General features: G+C 32.0%; 3 protein-coding genes across 12 annotated transcripts in view; all 3 read right to left on the bottom strand.

The window, feature by feature from the left end:
• Positions 1 to 480: 480 nt before the first annotated feature.
• On the bottom strand, positions 481 to 2,755 carry LOC109857761 (cytoplasmic tRNA 2-thiolation protein 2). Its single transcript, XM_020434410.1, has 3 exons — positions 2,395 to 2,755; positions 2,042 to 2,319; positions 481 to 1,959 (listed from the first exon to the last, which is right to left on the bottom strand). The coding sequence occupies exons 1-3, from the start codon at positions 2,457 to 2,459 to the stop codon at positions 911 to 913; spliced, it is 1,392 nt and encodes a 463-aa protein (XP_020289999.1). The 5' UTR covers positions 2,460 to 2,755; the 3' UTR covers positions 481 to 910.
• Positions 2,756 to 5,548: 2,793 nt separating this feature from the next.
• On the bottom strand, positions 5,549 to 12,530 carry LOC109857762 (fatty-acid amide hydrolase 2-A). 8 transcript variants are annotated; one of them, XM_020434415.1, is made up of 14 exons: positions 12,446 to 12,530; positions 10,554 to 10,685; positions 10,243 to 10,459; positions 10,029 to 10,151; positions 9,757 to 9,927; positions 9,352 to 9,571; positions 8,554 to 8,768; positions 8,292 to 8,403; positions 7,982 to 8,139; positions 7,542 to 7,682; positions 7,241 to 7,339; positions 6,986 to 7,153; positions 6,659 to 6,841; positions 5,549 to 6,381 (listed from the first exon to the last, which is right to left on the bottom strand). In XM_020434415.1, exons 4-14 carry the CDS (start codon positions 10,029 to 10,031, stop codon positions 6,235 to 6,237), a joined length of 1,617 nt encoding a protein of 538 aa, XP_020290004.1. In that variant the 5' UTR covers positions 10,032 to 10,151; positions 10,243 to 10,459; positions 10,554 to 10,685; positions 12,446 to 12,530; the 3' UTR covers positions 5,549 to 6,234. The 8 variants fall into 8 exon arrangements, with proteins under 8 accessions (XP_020290004.1, XP_020290003.1, XP_020290000.1 ...); XM_020434414.1 differs by having other exon boundaries at positions 10,554 to 10,760; positions 12,446 to 12,529; XM_020434411.1 differs by having other exon boundaries at positions 10,554 to 10,760; positions 12,430 to 12,523.
• A 2,619-nt stretch (positions 12,531 to 15,149) lies between these two features.
• The window catches only part of LOC109857754 (MOB kinase activator-like 1), a 6,534-nt gene continuing 1,542 nt past the window's right edge, over positions 15,150 to 20,141 (bottom strand). For all 3 annotated transcript variants that reach the window (XM_020434402.1, XM_020434399.1, XM_020434401.1), the window contains exons 2-5: positions 19,884 to 20,050; positions 19,576 to 19,803; positions 19,319 to 19,482; positions 15,150 to 19,190 (exon numbers count right to left, since the gene is read on the bottom strand). In XM_020434402.1, the coding sequence (XP_020289991.1) occupies positions 19,110 to 19,190; positions 19,319 to 19,482; positions 19,576 to 19,803; positions 19,884 to 20,050 (640 nt within the window). In that variant the 3' untranslated portion in view covers positions 15,150 to 19,109. The remainder of the gene's footprint in view (positions 19,191 to 19,318; positions 19,483 to 19,575; positions 19,804 to 19,883; positions 20,051 to 20,141) is intronic.

Raw genomic sequence — 20,141 nt, 5'->3', positions numbered from 1 at the left:
AAAAATGACGTTTAAGAGACAAGTTTTACCATCAATTTGAAATTTATTCATGCGCACAGAGTACTAAAAAATATTTTGTTGTAAACATTTTTTTAAATCACAAGCTGCACGAGCTCCTAAGTTTCTATTTTCTGTGTTCTGTGTCACTGAATATACATGTTTACTTGATTTCAATGACACAGTATAAAAGAATGATAGAAAAAAAGAAGATGTCAAAAACAAAGTTATATCACTTCTTAGATATATCGTAGACCAGATATCTTATATATATATATGAATTGTATGTCAAAAAAGAGAGGAAAATAATATACCGTAATGACATTAAAAATAAGGTATGTACATTGTGTGCACAAATATAGATGTAATCTCGAATCAGTTATTATTATTGCCAGAAAAAATAACCTCATTAAACTTGAAAAACTTTATATACGTACAACCGTACGTAAAAAAAAAACAAAGAAATAAGTGTGATACACGTACCAAAAATCTACTCAACTTTGTAAGTAATTTTCTAATTACTTCAGTTTTCTATTCAATAAAGTTAATGCGCGAAAGCAGAACAAAAACGGGACGATCTCTTTGCACTTTTACGTAATCGCCACTAGAGGCAACCATATTACTATTACTAACCTATTGAACGACTCCATTGAGAGGGAAACTCAAAATTACTGGTCTATCATCATAACAATCATCGACGGAACATTGAAAATTAATTAATTTTGACTAATTAAATAGATCTAATAAATAATCAATAAACACAATAATTGTGATTCATATGAAGTATATCCTCAAAGTGTTATATATTCAAATTTTATATACACAATTTACAATAAGAAATATGAATTAGGTTTTTTGGAATTTTTAATTACAAAAATTATATAACATACTGTTCCTAAGATTTTAACTTTCCTCATAATAAAAAATCGTTGATTTCTTCTCTCATCTTTTTTAAGGACAATTTTCGTTGGGCGGCTGTCAACAACGGCGCTGGTAAAGTGTGTAAAATATCGGACCGTCGGAAAATTAATTTACAGCTATAACAGAGACAATCCCAAACGTTTTCAGCAGTTATTTGTCCTCTTTTATTATCTTTACACCCACACTCATTATCGTCATTGCACCGCGCCACGTTACTTAGTCTCGATATTGCGCAGTTTATTTCTCCATTTTTCTTATTATCAAAAGTCTGCGTGTTAACGCACTTGGTAGATACCAATCTGGAAACTTCGATCGCTCTCACAGCGGATACTCGGTCGTTAGCAGACGTAGAGTCCAATACTCCGTCGCACAGTACGCAATAATCTTCTTCGTCTTGTCTTTCGAGATTTCTTGCGCTTAATTTCTCAGCTGTACGAAACACAGTAGACACCGTGCTGGAGAATTGAGATTCCAAGTTCATTGTGAAATTGTGCGCTAACGTTTGTATGGAAGTCGCAGGTGCTGTCACATCGGATTTCCGGATTTTAACACAATTTACCTCATGATATTTTGCATAGTGCACCAATTCCTGCTGTGTAAAATCTCTCATCGGTTTGAGTATCTTGATATCGGCGTATCGAGCATCGCAGAATTGTGATAAGGTGGAAAGTTGTGCACCTCGTCCTAAACATACATCTCCGATCACTTTGGCGGCAATGTCTGTAGAGGAATCTGCTACAAGTATTTTGTTACAATTGAGTCTTCGAGCGGCTAACAAAAGCAATCTCCGACGTAAATAATTGAGCAAATCTATCCTGGAAGTGTTATCCGATAAATTGGCCAATATTGAGCGAAACTGATCATCATTTTCATTGTTTATTTCTCGATTATCTATCCGTTTTATATCCAAGTTGTCATTTTTGTTTAAAACTTGACTCAGTGATACAATGTAACCATCAAATCCAGAATTATTCACTTCCTTAGCAACTTTCTGTCTCTCAGTGTCTTTTTCTTCATTTGTGTTTTCCACTATACCACTGTCTTTTAAAACATTTTACAATCTTAATATTTGTTGTGATATAAAATAATTGATGTATGAAAAACACTTATAAAAGACACTTACCGTCTATATATAAAATTGTTGTTTTAAACATGAGTTTCTTATGAGCTGATTCGCTCATGCCAGCTTTGATAAGATGTAAAAGAACGGAAGAATTCAATTCGCCAGAAAAATCGACCAGCATAGAATCGTCACGTCGAATAAGCTTGGATTTGCCAAGATTGGCTCTGAACTTATGATTTGCAGCAATTAGAAAACATTTTTTACAATAACCACTTTGGCCAATTAATAAAACATCAGCATTTTCACATCTACATTTTCTGCACAGAGTCGTCTCTTTGCTACAAATAAATAACATATATATAATCTCAATAACATACTTATACACGAATTTATTTCCTTGTAATTATACTTACGTCAATGTGTTTTTATCATTAACTGATATTTCATCATCACATCTGTAATCATTTAACGAGCACATCTTGTTTTTAGCAAATTGTTACGATGTATGTGTTCAAACTAATGGTTAATTTCTATAAACTTTATTTGAACACTTGTCTTATATTTATTTTAGTCTTTTTAATAAATAAGCGATCATTCTCTCTCCCGCTCCGAACTGATTTCAGGTTAGGTTAGGTTTTACGAGATGATTCCTCGTGTAAATTGGTCACGTGATTGTGATTCTCGACGATATGCATCGATTTTATCTCGATTGATCTGCATTTAATGCTGATTGATCCTATATTAAAAAAGGCACGAGTCGAATCGAATCGGTAAGATCGAGAGAGTAAATAATGAAAAGCGATTTTGTGCACGTAGTTGGAAAGCATCCATAATTCTTAGGTTCCTTAGCATATAATTTTTGCTATAACATTCTTTTATATCTACATTTATGGCGTATGGACTAACCGATTTCGATCCAAGAGCCACAAACGCATCAAAACCAAAACCAAAAAAAAAAAAAAAAAATCGAGATTGTCGATTTCTTGGTAAGAGTTTGATGCTCAGATGTGGCTCAGTCTAGATGATTTTTTGGAAGAAGAAAAAGTCCCTAAAGATGAAAAAACCATTAGATGGTGGTCAATGACATCAGGATATCGGGCGAAACAACATTGAAAGCATCTGATTAAGTTCCCATGAGAGCATCTCTATGAAAAATGTACTTATTCGAAAAATGCACCAACTTCTGCTCCGTTTCCTCTCCCACTTGTATATCCTTCCCCTTACCCTTCCCCCTCCTTCTTCTTTTCCATCTGAAATCCAGTACATTCAGCGCAGCACAGTTCAGTACAGCTCTGTCAAGTTAAGTTCCACCAATCGAAGACTGGCGTATGCTCCTTCCTTACCGGGGCAAGAGCCATTACAGCAAAGAAGAAGAAGTATTCGAAAAATGAGGTGTCACGGCACATCCTCTCGATTACGGACGAAAGAGAAAAATAATATATAGTATAACTAATTTATATTATAAATTATATTTTATAATATATAATATTTGTGTATCTCAATACAAAAATAGCATACAATCTTGTAAAGGCACCTTTTTTGGAAATAGAAAATATTTTTTACAAGAAATAAAAAATAAAATGTACAAAAATGTTTTTTTTATGAACACAAACTCTTGTAAACATTTATATAGCTGTTGTCATAATATAGTGAGTAGTCCGAATCATCATCATCACAACCTTTGTATGGTTTTAAACTAGCAAACGGATTGGTGTAACATTGATATTCTATCGTTGCGCGCGCGCCAAACGTATTATTTATTACAGTATTTTCCATACTATACTTTCTTTTTGAATAACACACGAGTAAGGGACACTTTAATGTAGCTATTACTTCAAGAGACGATGTCCACATATTTTTATATACATTACTAAGAGAATTATAATTATTAAATCGCATAATAAAATCTGGTTTTTCCTTAGATATTTTTATATATTCGTCGTACGACATATTCTGACACATTGTTAGAATTAGTTTATTATTCTGTTTACAAAAATCACACTTAATTCGAACATTTTGACACGTTGTTACTGATCCTAATGGTCCTATCACGACAACTTTTAGAAACTTTAAGTTAGAAAGGATGTGTAATAAAATTTCCCATCCTGGCAAAGTTTCTAGTTCGTCCAAGTGTGTTGCTATAATATGAATGATTAATGAAGTTTTTTTACAGTTTTCATAATCTGATATACAATTTAACAAGCGCATTCCGTACAACAATGTCAACGGTCGTGTTACATATATGGATTGTTCGATTTCTACTAAATCAGGCGACACATCTATTTGAAACCCTTTTACGTTACCGTAAATATTGATGAACATTTTTATGTCAGAAAATTTCTCCTCATAGGAAGAAACGGAACAATAAGGACTAAGAAAATCCACGGACTGGCACTTTTGCATATGCGTTACGTCTGACTTTAAACATTGTTTCAAACGATAGCAATTATCATCGTCGTGCATGTTTTTGTGCTGTGCGCACAACCACACAGCCATGCAGTGCGAACATTGTTCCAATTCGTCACTTTTTGTACGGCACATCAAACAGATCATTGGATATTGGAACATGTGCACTTCGTATAGCAGCAACTCCCGTGTCATTCCAAGTCTCACTCTATCTTTTAGAAGTTTCATCATCCTTGAACTGTCTTGATATGCTGATGAAGCTGCAGAGAATGATGGAGTTTTACGCACATACTGTATAATTGTGCATAACTCTTTATGATAAGGCCAATGTAGTTTCTGATGTTCTTCACTGCAATAGGTGATCATGTTGCATCCCACACACTGGGTCAAAACGATGTTACCACCGGCTTGCTTGCAGACGTGGCACAGAGTTGAATAGAAAAAGTTATTGTAACTCCCAAGCTTCCAATAAAAATCCATTTTTGTTCATGTACACACGTATATTATGTTACTCAGAAGATAAATATTCTCTCAGGAAAGAATTGCGATAAATATACTTGTTTTCTTCTTGTTACAATAAATTGATAAGCGATGAACTAACTAGTAATAGCTGCATGGAAGGTTATAGAAGATTATAGAAGGTTATAGGTGTAACAAAAGTTAGAGAACCAGTGTTCACAGTTTTAGCTTCCTTACAGCATGCTGAAGCGGTGGAAGAGATGCGCACAACAGCAGCGAGTTTATGCAGGTAGAATTCGCTGCTGTTGTGCGCATCCCTTCCACCGCTTCAGCATGCTGTAAGGAAGCCAAAACTGTGAACACTGGTTAGAACATATGGAAATTTTATGAGTTTTAAGGGGGTTTTCTCATGTAACACATCCAAAACCTTAAGCATTTTTTTAGGAATTTTTAAATAAAAAATATAAAACGCAATCTTTTTAATCTTTTTATATGTTATTATTTGAATCTTCTAGTGTTTATTACATATATAAAAAGATTAAAAAGATTGCGTTTTTTATTCTTCATAAAAAAATTTCTAAAAAAATAAGCCTAAACTTTTAACTTGGTCACATGAAAAAATTCCTTTAAATGTAGTAGGTCACATCTCTTCACTATCGAATAGGAAATTTTGGGACTTCAGAAATTCTCTATAACTAGTGATTCAGAGTGTGTTCGTACAGTTTGGTTTTGTGCTAAAAGCGTTACTCTATCTTTGCACACATTTATTAAAGAGCAATGAAGATAGACTGTTATCTTCACACATACAAAAACGAGCTATTCAAACGCAGCCTCGCCAGCGCGTCTGAAATCTTTTGTTGTTTACAAATATAACGTCGAGGATATATTATCATCTCACTTTAGATGATAAATGTGTCATTAGTTACACGTTTAAAACCATATAGTTTACGTTACACTTATGTAGCTTGTTAGAAATAAATAAACACGTTTAGTCAAAATAAAGCATTTAGTTTTACAAATTTGTTAGAAACAATGCGTAGCTTTACTGCAACAAACACCGCTTTTCGATCATTGTTCCGATTATCGATAATTTTTACAATGTGTCTATATCATTTCTCGTGATTAGATAAAGCGTCATTTTGAGTTGAAAAATCTTCGCTTTAAAAGTTTTGTAATAATTAATAAGTTATTGATTCATAAGTTTAATAAGTTATTGTAATAATTAAAATAAGTTATTGATTTATAAGTATCTGCGAATAAACATGAGAGTAAAAAAATAGCTCAGCAATTCGCGCGTTCACGATTGCTAGTCGCGCGGCGACAAGTTTCATGTTTAATCAAAAGAAATAATTACTAATAATAATTACTATGAATTACGAATATCTAAATTAAAATGTGTCTCGATCGTATAAGTCTAACACGGATCCTACAAGATTTTCATTATATGTTGACGGATAAGACCAACCACCGAATACTCTCTCGATCTCTTGCGCAACAGCAATTGTCAAATGATCACAACCTGGATTTGCGACAATCTGTCAGAAGGAAAGAAACACGATATTAAAAAATGAGCAAAGCTCCAAATGGATGAACTTGTTTTTTTTTTTTTTTTTTTTTGAATAAAAAACATATTAACAATGATTCCAACGTAAATATTAAACAGACGTTACAAACCAATGTAAACTGATTAGACTAAAGATACAAAAATTGACAAATAAGATAAAAAAAAAAAGAAACAGAAATAATAAAATTAAAGTTCCTTATATGTTTTCCACGTATTATGTTGAACGGAAAAATATAATGTTTCTTTACCTGAATTCCAATCGGCATTTGTCTGTTATCAAACCCAAGTGGACATTGCGTTACCGGTAGTCCGAGCATGTTGTAAATAGCCGTCAAGGTAAAATTTGGGATATTATACAACACTTCTCTAGGATAAGGCGCCGACGACAAATAAGTTGGAAAGATTAAGACGCCGTTATTACCTAATATCTCCTAATCAAGTTTTTACAAATAGTATATTTTAAAATATAATAAAAAACATTATATAGTTCTATATATACAGTTCTATATATACATTATATACACATTGTATATACAGTTACTCCAAAAAGTTTATGAATGTCAACAGAAGTTTACCTCAAATTCTCTTTTTAATTGCATTTTTTGTTCTATCATTTTATTATAAAACGACTGTGGAATGAGGGCAAAAAGCTTTCGCATTATCCCAAACATTATAGCGGGACTACTGTGTGGTGACATACCAAAGAGAAACTTCAATACTTCTTTCCATACGCTCTTTGTTTTCTGTGTAAAATATTACACGTAAGTTCTTTTTCTCCATAACTTAAATGACAATAAAACTTATTATTTACATTATATATATATATATACCTTGGGATCATCAAAACGATCAAACATAGAGTATACATTTTTAATGGAAATAAGGTTGATTAGACTTATTTCAAACACCGACTTCATATTTAAATTTGCCTGTATACATACATACAGATAATAAAAATAAAATAAACGTATTATATATTTACATATATCTGGTTATTGTGTATAACTTATATGTAATAACTGTGAGTATATCTTGTATTATTTATTACTTTCTAGTGTGACAACTTTGAGCTGTTTCTTCAATTAAAAGCAATTTATTTTGTTACAACAAATGCTTTGTTATTTTACATACCTTTTGCACTTTAAGATCAAATGTCGTTTCTATGTGTCTGATGAGGTTTTGCATTGCGTTTTTCATATCGCTGTTCAATGAGTTTATTACCTTCGAATTGCAATCGTTCATGTAAAAGAACTTCACTTCTTTCAGATGCACCTATAAGGTGATCATATATATATTTAGTGTGTGTGTGTGTGTGTGTGTATTAACATAGTACATGGTTTTCTTTGTTATACATAAATTATGTATTGTAGTATTTTACAAAGAATCGAAACGTGTTATTTATATTAGTATTTTTTTACTGTTATATACGCGCGTGAAAAGTCGTACTTCTGCCTGCTTGTTTTAGTATACTATAGATCGGGAACCGCAGATACATGTGATCATACAAATGGAATGAAAGTTCAAAAGCCGTTCAGTTAAAATATAACTAAATAAATTATGAAGATTCTGACCTTCTTATTAAAGCCAATTTTAGCGTTATCAGATTGTGACACCACTGTCAACAGAAGAGGCAAATCAGTGGCATACCTGACCAAAGGACCTACTGCAAAATACAAGGGCCAATCCTTGTCGAGTGCGCCAGGTTTATGACCCTCTACTGAAACCCAGTCTAAGAAAACAACATTTTTTTCATCTTGTACTTATTGCAATATTAATTTTGAAAAAATGCGCGAGAGACAAGTGCGCACGTGCGCATGTATTGCGAAATTTTAGATATTGTAATATCTTTCTTTTAGATTATTTGTTGGATGTGAAACTTACTGGGTGTAGGTTTATGACTGAAAACGCCGCAGAACATCGCTGGCAGTCTGATTGATCCTCCGGCGTCTGAACCCATGCCCAAGAGAGAGGCGCCAGCGGCAAGAAGGGCAGCCTGATTACACAGATAGTTTTTTTTATACTATGTAAATTAACTTCATATTTACGTAACAAAAATTTAAATTTTTCTTTCTATTTTACGTATATTTTTATTATGGAAAACTCTCATTTGTTTTTCTGAAAAACAAAAAAACGACGTACAAACCTCGCCACCGGAAGAACCGCCGGGTGTTTTCCGTATGTCGTAAGGATTCTTGGTGCTGCCGGTCACATTATTGTATGTATGCCAGAAAAGACACAACTCCGGCGTATTACTGACAAGTAAAATAATTCCACCCGCATTGCGAATTTTCGTCACAACATCGGCGTCGTGAGTTGCCTTCGAAGGATCGTCTTTTACCCCCACAGTATGACTCATCCCTAATTAAGTTTACATTTTTATTATGTATCGTGCTAACTTACGAATTTGTGGTCAGCAAAGTATGGATATATCATTTTCTAAATTATTAGAAGTTAAATTAAATTATTAGACTTAATGTATATTTCTATCTTTAATTTCATATTTTTAAAAAAAGATGCCTGAAAAGATGTTTAAAGCACACAATAAAATTAAAGTTGTTATCTCTAGCAAGATTGTGAGTCTTTATTCTACACGCGTTTATATAGAAAACTACAGTCGCGCTTAAATAAAAATTAAATAGTAATTATTGAACGACTAAATATATAAATAGTACTAGTAATAAGTAAATAATATGTTCAACTATTGATCAAAGTAATATTTTCTATGCAATAATAATTTTACATTACAAAGATTGGTGCTTAACCAGACAGCACAAAAATCCAAAAGATATCTTAAAAGATCCAAAGAGAAATTATCTAAATTATTTTGGCTATCTTTCAGATATATTATGTCTTTCGGATTTTTGTTGAGTATTTTCAGAAAAAGTGTCAAATACAATCGAATAATAATCAATTTTAGATTACATGCAAGAGAGCAACTTACCTTGAACGGCAATACTTTCTTTGATCGTAATAGGTAATCCCAGCAGCGGTTTTTGACTCGCAATTTCCGACTCGGTCATTGTAGTTGAATGTAAAAAATCGTCGACTTCACACGCCTCTTGAACAGCATTCTCGAATCGATCCTCGACGATCGCATTGAGCAATGGATTCACCTCTTTGCACCGTTCCACGTACGCAGTGATCACTTGTTTGCAACTAATCTTTCAAAAATAATACAATCGCATTTTATTTTTACTCTCTGTGTGACAAGATATTGGTTTTTTTTTTCATACAATGTCTCTATTTAAAATTATCAAAATATGTATCAAATTTTAACTTTCAATGGTTACTTTATTAACGGATTTCTCGATTGAACAGCATATTATCGAGTAGATAATAGACTTACTTCTTTTCTGCGAATTCTTCGAGCAATTTCTGTTGCCGATTGCAACAGAATTTTATTATTGATTGACGGACATTGCCGTTTCTTTCTTAAATGGCGTAATTTGACAAATGGAGCAAATAAACATCGAAGAAGAAAGAACAAGATCTTTATTAATATTAATAATATTATTGTCTATAAAAATAAAAAAACAAGCATCGGTGTCAGGTAATTTTTCGCATATTATTATAAAAAAATCTTAATTAGAACTAGAATAATAAATATTTAGTCCTTACCATGGTAAAAGAGTATTGTATAATTTTATCGTATATACGTGTTATTACGTCTTTGCTCTTTTTCTTTTCTTCGGACTTGCGGCGTTATTTCTCACGTTAGTATAAGATGTGAAAGATTTGAATCTTTTAGATGAAAATTTAGAAATTTATTATTACTTCATTGTTGTTTTATATATATTATATATATTATAAAAACTAATATTTTATTGCTTACCGAGTCAAAGAAAATATAAATTTAAAGCACGTTTGCCAGCGATAATGAAAGCTTTATAAGTTGTCTTGCCGTCACGTCATATTATTGGCACACATTAATTAATTCATATCTCAATAATTATTGCAAAATGGTAAGTAACTTTTCTGTTGTTCAGAAATTGACCCAATCTGCCTAAACACTTATTTATTCGTTGTTAGACACTCTGTATATAGAACAACTGCAATATAATATACATAGTCAAATAAGGAAAAGAAACGCGATAAAATACGATGGTAAATTTTGATGTTAACGTGAAGTACAAATAAAAGTACCGTCGTCGCATGCAATACTTTCGTTCTTCGTCGTTCATTTCACAACTGATTTTATAATAGATGGATGTTGTCAAGTATTTTTTATGGAAATTTATGTGGACACTTCCTCAAGGTTTGTATGCACACACGTGGCTTCCAAATGAAACGCAAACAAAGAATTCTGAGACGTCTTACTCTCTGAATTCTACATATATCATCTTCTACAAACTTTGAATAAGAATTCTAATCACCTCTGTCATTACAAGCTTGACTTTCATCAAGCATTCGAGATCAAAAAACGTGATTACAAATAATAGCGCACTTATTTAGCAAGTACATTGTACATTTAAGAAAAATAATAAAATTTTCGAGAGAACGTGTATCTTTATGTTACATATTTTTTGTCACACGTTTGTTCGATTTCTAAGAGACTGATCTAACTAGTTTTGATTTTTGTTGAGCAATGAATAACACTCGTTATGAAGTGAAATTGATCGCTCTGACGCACGCATAATTACTGATCTGCACAGCTGTTCCAAAAAAACACATTACATTCAAAATGACATCATTCTGAGATAATAAGTAAAAGTTACTATTGTTGTGTCAAAGTGACATAAAAACATTTGCAAATAATAATTGTGACAAGATTTTAACACTTCAAACAAAACCCTTTTATGCACAAACAAAATTTTCAGGGCCAGCGCAAAGTTATCTTTCTGTCACTGAGTATCCCAGCAAACACAAAGTAACATTAAGTTACGTAACATTAATGTTATAATTTCTCACTCAACAATATGTAACTGCTACGTACAAGGCATGTTACATTACAGTTACATCGTTGAGTGGGAAATTATAACATTAATGTTACGTTACTGTTACTTTGTGTTTGCTGGGATACTAGAATCAATTTTTTATTACACGAGAAACACGTAATCAATTTGAAATAAAATCAAAAAAGTTATTTTGGTTTTATGTTGACTTCAGTGTGTTCCTTAGAACACACGCGTTAACACGTTCGTCGCCCAGCGTGATTCGGCTGAGTTTCTCGCCGGGCCCACTGAAAATCCTATTTACTTGAACAAGAAGTCACCCAGATATAGGTGACGCGGCGACGAACGTGTTAAGTTATTCACCGCTCTATTTTTTGAGAGGTGTAAAAGTTGCAATTTTGTTAGGTTTAGTGTATAAAAAAGTGATAATATATCATCGCATATGCGATAAAATAAAACGAAGTTGTTAACCGATAATCACTCGATCAATTGCCTCGATATACTTTACAATTAATTTTCATTCACAAGTATTTGATCTTCATTTGGTAAAGGTAAAAAATAATGAAATAAACTTCTAAAAAATAATAAAATTTTAGACAGGAAATAATAATGCGAAAATTCACACAGAACAAATATCTCATTAGATATTGCATGAAGATTGTGGATGTCTAATGAACACATCTAATAATGTTTTATATAAGAAAAAAACTAAATTACCTCAAAAAACGTAATTCAATGTAAAATCAAAAATTGATTGATTGACGTATAATCTAATAGTAATATCAAGATAGATGAGAAGATTACAGAATAAAATTGTCTACAAAAAAAACCCGTTCGACTTTTATTGACTTTTTATTTAATTTATTTTAATTTTGATTTTGACAGTAAATTTGTGTGTGTGTGTGTGTAACTATAGTCCCAGCAAACACAAAGTAACATTAATGTTACGTAACTGTTACTTTGTGTTTGCTGGGGTTGGACATTTCAATAATTAGTGATTGCGTATTAAGAACCCAAAAGAAATAGTTAATTGAAAAAAGTAATTCAAGATAAAATAACAATGTAAATAAAATAATTTAATCTTACGATGTACTTCTGCTGTTGTTTCAAGAATTAATGTTTCTTACCTTAAAACCTTATTACCTTAAATACCTTAAAACAAGTTTTCTCACACACAAACACAGTTTCAATTTGATCGAGCGAACTTGATTGTTCTGTTCTCTTCGGCTCACTATTCATGACTACTACTAATACGTATTTCAAGAAAGAGAATATCTAGCTGAGTTTGCGAAAAGAAGTGGGAGTGATGACCTAAGTTTGAGGACAAAGAAAGTCACTTTTTACACTTCGTATAAACATTTTTATTATTACAATTACGTAATAATAAGAATATTTTTACTGAATAAGTATTATCATGTATTTTTATAAAAAAACACATTAAACCCTTACGAAAAAGAACTACTGCCGATTACATATAAATAAAGTCAGTAATATAAATATTACTGACAATCGCATAAGAATATTATTAGATATTACAGGAATCACTGAGAGTATTATTGGCAATTACACAGAATGCCAGTAATTTTTTTGTACCACTGCCGCAATATATTACTGTCAGTAGTTCTTTTTTGTAAGGGAAGTGATTCACTTATAACACAAAATACACATGATATGACATATTGAAGATATTTTATTTTGATATAAAACATTTGAAATAGTAGACTTACATATTTAAAAAAAAAACTTGTGTACACTCGATTGAAAGTGGCTCATGAATACATAATAGTAAAGTACTCTACAAAAAAAAGAAGGTCATGAAGAGAAAGTTGTTTTTGTACAAGATGTCTCAAAACTATCAGAAAGAATTTTTAATGATTTTGTTTGCCACACAATAATAATGGCTCCAAATTTTTAAATACACGAATAAAAGAATAATAGTCTAAATACACACGGTTGATTGTGTATTTAAAAATTTTTTTTATTATTACAAATATTGCAAAACTTCATGTAATTAAATCAACTTTAAAGTACAAAAAGTCAATTATAAAAAATGAAAAGTAGCAGTTTGAGTGTAGCTGAGATTTATGTGTTTTCATTATTGTTTTACAACTTAACACCCTGGAGTAGTTATCGCGCGATAGTTTTATTCAAAAGTTTAATTTTACGCTACAGAAAAGTATTCTCAGAACTCTCGATTCACATGTACGAATATTTCAGACTTTATTTTATCAACGTCATGTCATTAATAAAATTTCACGAGCGGTTGCAAAGCCTTTTGCTTAATACGTGATTTATATTTGAAAGAATTGGCAAAAAATCGATTCTACGCAATAACTACCTTACAACATCATAAATAAAAAACATTGACGTAGCATCTCCCGGTCGAAATGTTTACAATCCGTTCATAATAAAAAAAAAAATCACAAATTAATCAACTGTATTGACCTTGAATTAATTTATACTTGCAAACTGATTATAAAAAACACTAATCTGAAATATCTATAGAAGGTCATTTAGTTTAATATCTTTATATCATGAAGTTGTGTGACTACTTTTCATTACGGAATGTTAAGATATTAACTGGCGTTCCGATATTTACTGTCAGTACTGGAAATCTAAAGCACATGTGAAATATATGAATTTCTAATACTGCCAGTGAATATTGGAACGCAGTTTTTATTAAATCATTATTTGTGTAAAAGCACGACTCTGCCTTTAGGGCATGAGTCATCCCAAAGAACGGGGAGCAATAGCAAAAAAAGTTAAGTTTTGCGAGATAATAGGTTCCGACCATTTAAAGGATTTTATCTTATTTATAACGATATATCATTCTGATTTAATAATGATAGAATATCTTTTTTTTTTATATGTCATCATCAATCCCATCCGGTAGTTTTATGATACTTGTCTTTAGTTTTATGCACACACAAAAAGTAGAAAAAAACGAAAATACAATTTTGGAACGATATTTATTTCAGAAAAGATTACAAGATTATATTCAGGACTATAAAACATTTTAGACGTTTACCCGCGCGATCGCGGAATGTTTATTCGCTTCGCGTTGGTTAAAAAATATTATTTACATTGCACATTATACACATATTATATTATATCACTAGCATTGTATCAGACACGAGCGGATAATTGGTCATTAAAAAAACTTTCCGCGAAAGGCCATATCAAACAAACACGTTTTTGCTTAATACATAAATAAAGAAAAGAATTTTTTTATATTTAAAAAGTTAAAGTTCATGACTAACTAGTTATTTGATCGATCAGATAGTCGCTATCAGATTACAAAAAATAATATTTCCCAGATAACCAATATACGAGTAAACATATTATGTCAGTAGAATGCAGACAGCAATCATAATGTTACTTTAATTAGTGTCGACAAAAAAAGCACGAAGAAAAAGAGAATATAAATGTATTACGCCGTGATGCAAATATTGTTGCATCAGTTAAGCAAAACTTGCCGACATAAATGTAGCAGATTTAAAGCATAACGTGCTATTGTCTTTATTTATTTCTATATTTTCATTATTTTTGCTGTGTTGCTTTATTTGCATATCGTGCCTACACAATTCACTCATATTAGGGACACAGCTGAGTGGAATCCGCTGCGAAGTGCTGATTAAATCTGCGCGCATACTGCTGACATACTGATATCATTTGACTATCTGGGATATTAATAAACATCAGATAACGCTAGCTAGACGCGTACGTCATGTTGACTTTTATATTCTCACGTTTATACTTTTCTGTTCGCCTTTGTAATTTTAACAGAACTTTGTGTGCAAAACTTCATGGTTTTTTAATTTTCTACAAGAGAGACAGACAGCTAAAATTAAAAAAACTATTTTTGTATTTCTTTTTGAGATTTCTACGTAACGCAGAATGACAAATTTCTTAGGTTCTAGTTTTACCATTATTTTTATCGATTTGTGAAATCTTACGATGGAATATCGAGATACAACTTCTCGGCGATAATCGTCGCGTTTCATAATACGACCGTGTCAGACGATCGCGTTTGAGGCACACGCGCGCACTCGCGCCGCGGAAAGCCGCTCGAAGAGAAAAAGGGAAAAAAAGAACACATATTTTTAATACAGGAGACTGTTGCTAAAATAAGTCTAAAAAAACATCACGAACGATAGTAATGATGCAAGTCGGCGGATAAATATACATAAAACGAAAACAGCTTCTGATTACTTGACTTTGACATATAATATCAAGGTGAATTACTTCAAGGTGAATTACTTTGAGGTGATAGTCGCTAAAAAGTTATTGATGTTCATTAAAAAGTTATTATCAAAAATGATATATCAATAAAATTAAATTTCTGTCAATACATAGAACATAATTGAAAAGTAATTGGATAGGCAAATTCATGTGAAACAGTACAATCACTTCGTTTCGATCCTAAGCAGGAAAAGATGCGAGTTAGTCCTCGCTTTGCGCGGAAAGTCGAAAATCTATGTGGAACAAAACAATTATAGACTTCGCTTCGCCCCGTAAGCAAGAGAGGGAGGGTGGATCTTGTTTTATTCGAAAATATGTCACATCTGGTCCCATCATTTATGCAATATCAGTATCAGGGGTTGCTCTTGAAATCCTGATGAACTGAAATTTTTATAAAATGTCAATATAAAAATGACACTAACGCGGTTCAAACCCGAAAATCATCTTCAAATATAGAAATTTTATTGTATTAATATATCATTTTCTTTTTTTTTTGTTAAAAACTTCTTAATGAACAGTGACCATTGCTTAAAACCTTTTGAAGGTCACTCAGGTCTATGACCTTGATACCTTGATATGTCAAAATCAAGGTTAGAAGCTGCTTCCCTTTTATTTATATGTACCTAAAAGTAGACATAAACGTTAGAAGTAAACTTCAGTTTAGGCGACCATCGTCCGTCGATTCTCAAACAAACACTGTCGTACTATTTCCAAAGAACACATACAAGTGCGAAAGTTTCTCACGCTTTCCGCTCCTTGTTACTCTTTCTTAAGTACCGAATACATACATTATTGTAATATTTTATTATTATTAATATTATTATTTATGTCTACGTCCAACGTGTACATGCGTCGTTTCTAGTTTTTTTCTGGTACTTAACGATAGCAATCATCATTATCACCTTACATCGCTGCCAGTTATCACTAGTTTGTGTCATAATAAAATACGTCAATATATGTGTGTGTATGTATATATATATATATGTATATGTATATATATATACATATATAATTTACGCGATATCGAATTCTTAACGTCTACCGCAATGAAAAAAATAATTTTTTCCCGTTGAAAACTTGTTTTTTTTTTTTTTTTTTTTTTTTCAGCACTTTAAAGCCTCTAAGTGGACTTATCATTATCATAATATACAATTTTTGAAAAAAAAAAAAGAGTCGTTTATAAAGAGTCTGAGTCGCTTAGTACGACGGTAATAATCATTGACAAATTATTTAGACAGAAGTTTTGTGCTAAATTACGCGTGTACAATAATTAAACCGAATTAAATCAAAAATGTTTTTTTGTTTACCTATTATAAAAATATACGTATAGAAGTCGGACGTGGCAATTATGTGGACTCCGTTCATTGATTAATACAATAAAAAAAAAAAAAAAAAAAAAAAAAAAAAAAAAACAAAGATAAATATAAAAGAATTCTAAAGTATATGCTATAATCGCAATAGCATTTACGAAAGAGTAGTAACACGCGTTCATTGCCCAAAAGTATATAAATGAAATTGACGAGAAATATGCGGGCATTTATTGCAGATAAAGACGACGCAAGATCTGAGTACTATCGGTACGTGTAAAGCGGGCTCTAAAGCGGGAAATATCACTCACTACGGGAACAAAACGCGCGCGTGTACAAAAATCTTACTTTTAAGTCTATAAGCGCTTAAGAAGATATCTTAACATAGTGTTTTACCTAGTGTAATAATGCAATAGCTTTGCGCGTTAAATTTTCTTTCTTTTAATGGATTTATATATATATATATATATATATATAATATGTATTACCAACAATGTATGTGCAAATTCTCAATAAAAAAAAAAAAAAAAAACATTATTCGAGATGCTAATGCGAAGTGAATCATTTTCTTTTTTTTTTTTATAACTACTAACCATACAAAATCCCTACAAAGTTTACGACTTATCGTTGAATTCGTATACAGATGTACGAAAACAATCGTATATAATCGTATCGATAATCTCTATAAATCATATTACATATAAATGACAGTAATTTTACATCCAAAAATAATCGAAAGTAATAACAACAACAAGAATGCGAAATTCGCGAACATTACTAGTTGAGAAAAAAAAGAATGCATCTATTGAGTGTTTTTCGAAACGCACCGATATTTCACACTTAAAAGCGATTCGATTGATAAGATGCAGTTGATGAACCCTATATTATATAAATATTAAGAAAACGGCCACACGAAATTGCAAAAAAAAAGCAGCGAACTCTACTATACTGGAATGTTCACTACTCCTGTTTCGAAATCAATCAGAATTGGGTAAAAAGAGTAGCGTCCGTTTTTTTTCCCCGTCTCGTAAACTTTGATCGGAAAAGTGTTCTATGTTGTTTTTCTACAAACATTTAGCTTTACTAATCAAGAAACTTGATGGAGGAATAAATTTCGATTTTTTTCTACTGCAAAGGCAAATTTTTTCAAAACATGAAATGTAAAAACTTCTAATATATTCCCGAATATAGAATTTAATTAATTTCTTCGGAATAGTTGTTATTTTCATAACGACGAATTTCGTGATCATTTCAGTTTACTTTCTCAGAATTCAAGAACAATATCATGTTTCAATATGTTTTTTATATAAATAGTACAATTAGAAAGGCAAGAATGGCAGTTTTTTTCTGTCTCATTTTTTCTCTGGCCGTTTTCTACATTTTTTTTTATTGACGTAATCGGTTTGCAATTTCAAACGAACTATAATATAGAGTTCACCAGTTATAATCGGTAACAAAACATGTTACGGACTGCTCGAAGAAAGTAGACTGTCACAGTGTAGTAGTACACTTTGTCTTAAAATTACCGTCGTTACCTATGAGTGTACAGTAGAACCTCGTTAAATAACGGTCCGATGTAAGGTCTTTTTTTTTTTAACGTAGACTGTGTTCGGCAGCAATGAAAACTTTTGTTTTGTTTTAGCACGCTGCGACAGCATCCATCAATAAGTTCCATCAATGATGTCATAAATGAAAGCTATATTTACACTGCATTAAAGTAATTTCAAAACAGCTATGACAGTACACCGTTATGACGTCACTTTGGCGTAATATTGTCAATAAAAACCAAACGCAGTTTTAGTACCAACACTAGTTTCCTTGCGCGCGTGACCGCTGTCATATGTATACAGCTCATCTTTGACTGCGCAATTATAACAGCGCAGCTGGAAAAGGTATACTTAATAAAAATAAAAATAAAAAAAAAATAAAGAAATAAAAAAACAAAACAAAAAATAAAAAAACAACTCTACTGACCGTCTTTTAACAATAAGGTCCAACTGTACAGAATAAATTCATGTGCCGTTAGAAGAATAAAGTTTCAGAGCGACTGCCTATAGCCAGGCGATCGTTCGCGTTATCACTCGTTCGTTTTTGAAATGACGACGGTCTACCGTCGATTCCAAATTCGAGACAAAAACAGATCGTAGAGTTAGTAAAACAATTAAATAATACGTTATATGTGCGAGTTTTAACGACGACGGCGTGGTGAAGAGATTCTTTGGAGAAATTTCAGAGAGACAAGTAAACTGTGGGCAAACTCATCGCGCATCCTTCGCTGTCAGTTTTTCTATGAGCTCTTGCAACGGTGCCAGTTCTCTTCTCTCGATCAAATTGAATTCCTGTAAATATAAAATTGGTGAACTAATTAGAGCGAGCAGTAAAGAAGAAACTCGACTATTATTATTAAAAAATATGTTTTGTCAATACTTCTACAATTCTTTTAAGTTTTTTTGTAATATATGTATACCTGAACGAAAAATATAAAATGCTTGAATGACGTATTTAGATGTGCTTCTTCGCCGAGCTGTACAACCTCGCTGAAATGCTGATGATAGATATGGGCGTATACTCTAAATAACCGTTTCAAGATGGTCTTTGCAATAGATAAGAAATTCTTAGGGAAAGGAACTCCTGCGAGGAAAAAACAACTCAGATTAGTTTTCAGATGTAGAAGTGTGGAATATACTATAGCTAGAGATTAACGAAGAAAACAAAAATAATCACCGATTTTAGAGGGAAATAGAGTCTCGTCGTCTAATTGATCTTGCACCCAGGTCATTAAATAATCTATGTATTTCGGTGCCGAGCACTTGATGGGTTTCTTTACCGTATGACCGTCAGCCCAATGATATTCGTATTTTGGTCCTGCCGACATAATGGGACAACTTTCCTCCGTGCAAAACTCCGTGATAGTTCCGTAAAGCATGTTGATTTGATTGAAGAAATCAACAGCTAGAGAGAGAAGATACGAAATAAACTTTGGCCGATATAAAAGAACTAATGAAAATGTGAGATCGAGAATGAGAACTCACTGTTCACAGCCACCCATTCATTCAGATCCTCCCCTTCAGGAAGCATGACAGCCAGTCGCAGATTTCCGGAACCTAATGTGGCAGCGGCATGTTTCATCAAGTCATACTGATGAGTGCCCTCTGGGATGTTCTTCTTTGGCTTAAAGGTTTTCGAAGACCTACTACCACTTGAAAGAAAATAAAAGTTAAAAGATCCTGTAAATTTCAATATCAAGAATGAAGAATGTCACAACAAATGTTTTTTTTTTTTTTTTTTTT

Source organism: Pseudomyrmex gracilis, unplaced genomic scaffold (assembly GCF_002006095.1).
Source record: "Pseudomyrmex gracilis isolate BER0280 unplaced genomic scaffold, ASM200609v1 scaffold_170, whole genome shotgun sequence".
NCBI lineage: Eukaryota > Metazoa > Arthropoda > Insecta > Hymenoptera > Formicidae > Pseudomyrmex > Pseudomyrmex gracilis.
This window is presented reverse-complemented; position numbering and strand designations above follow the sequence as displayed.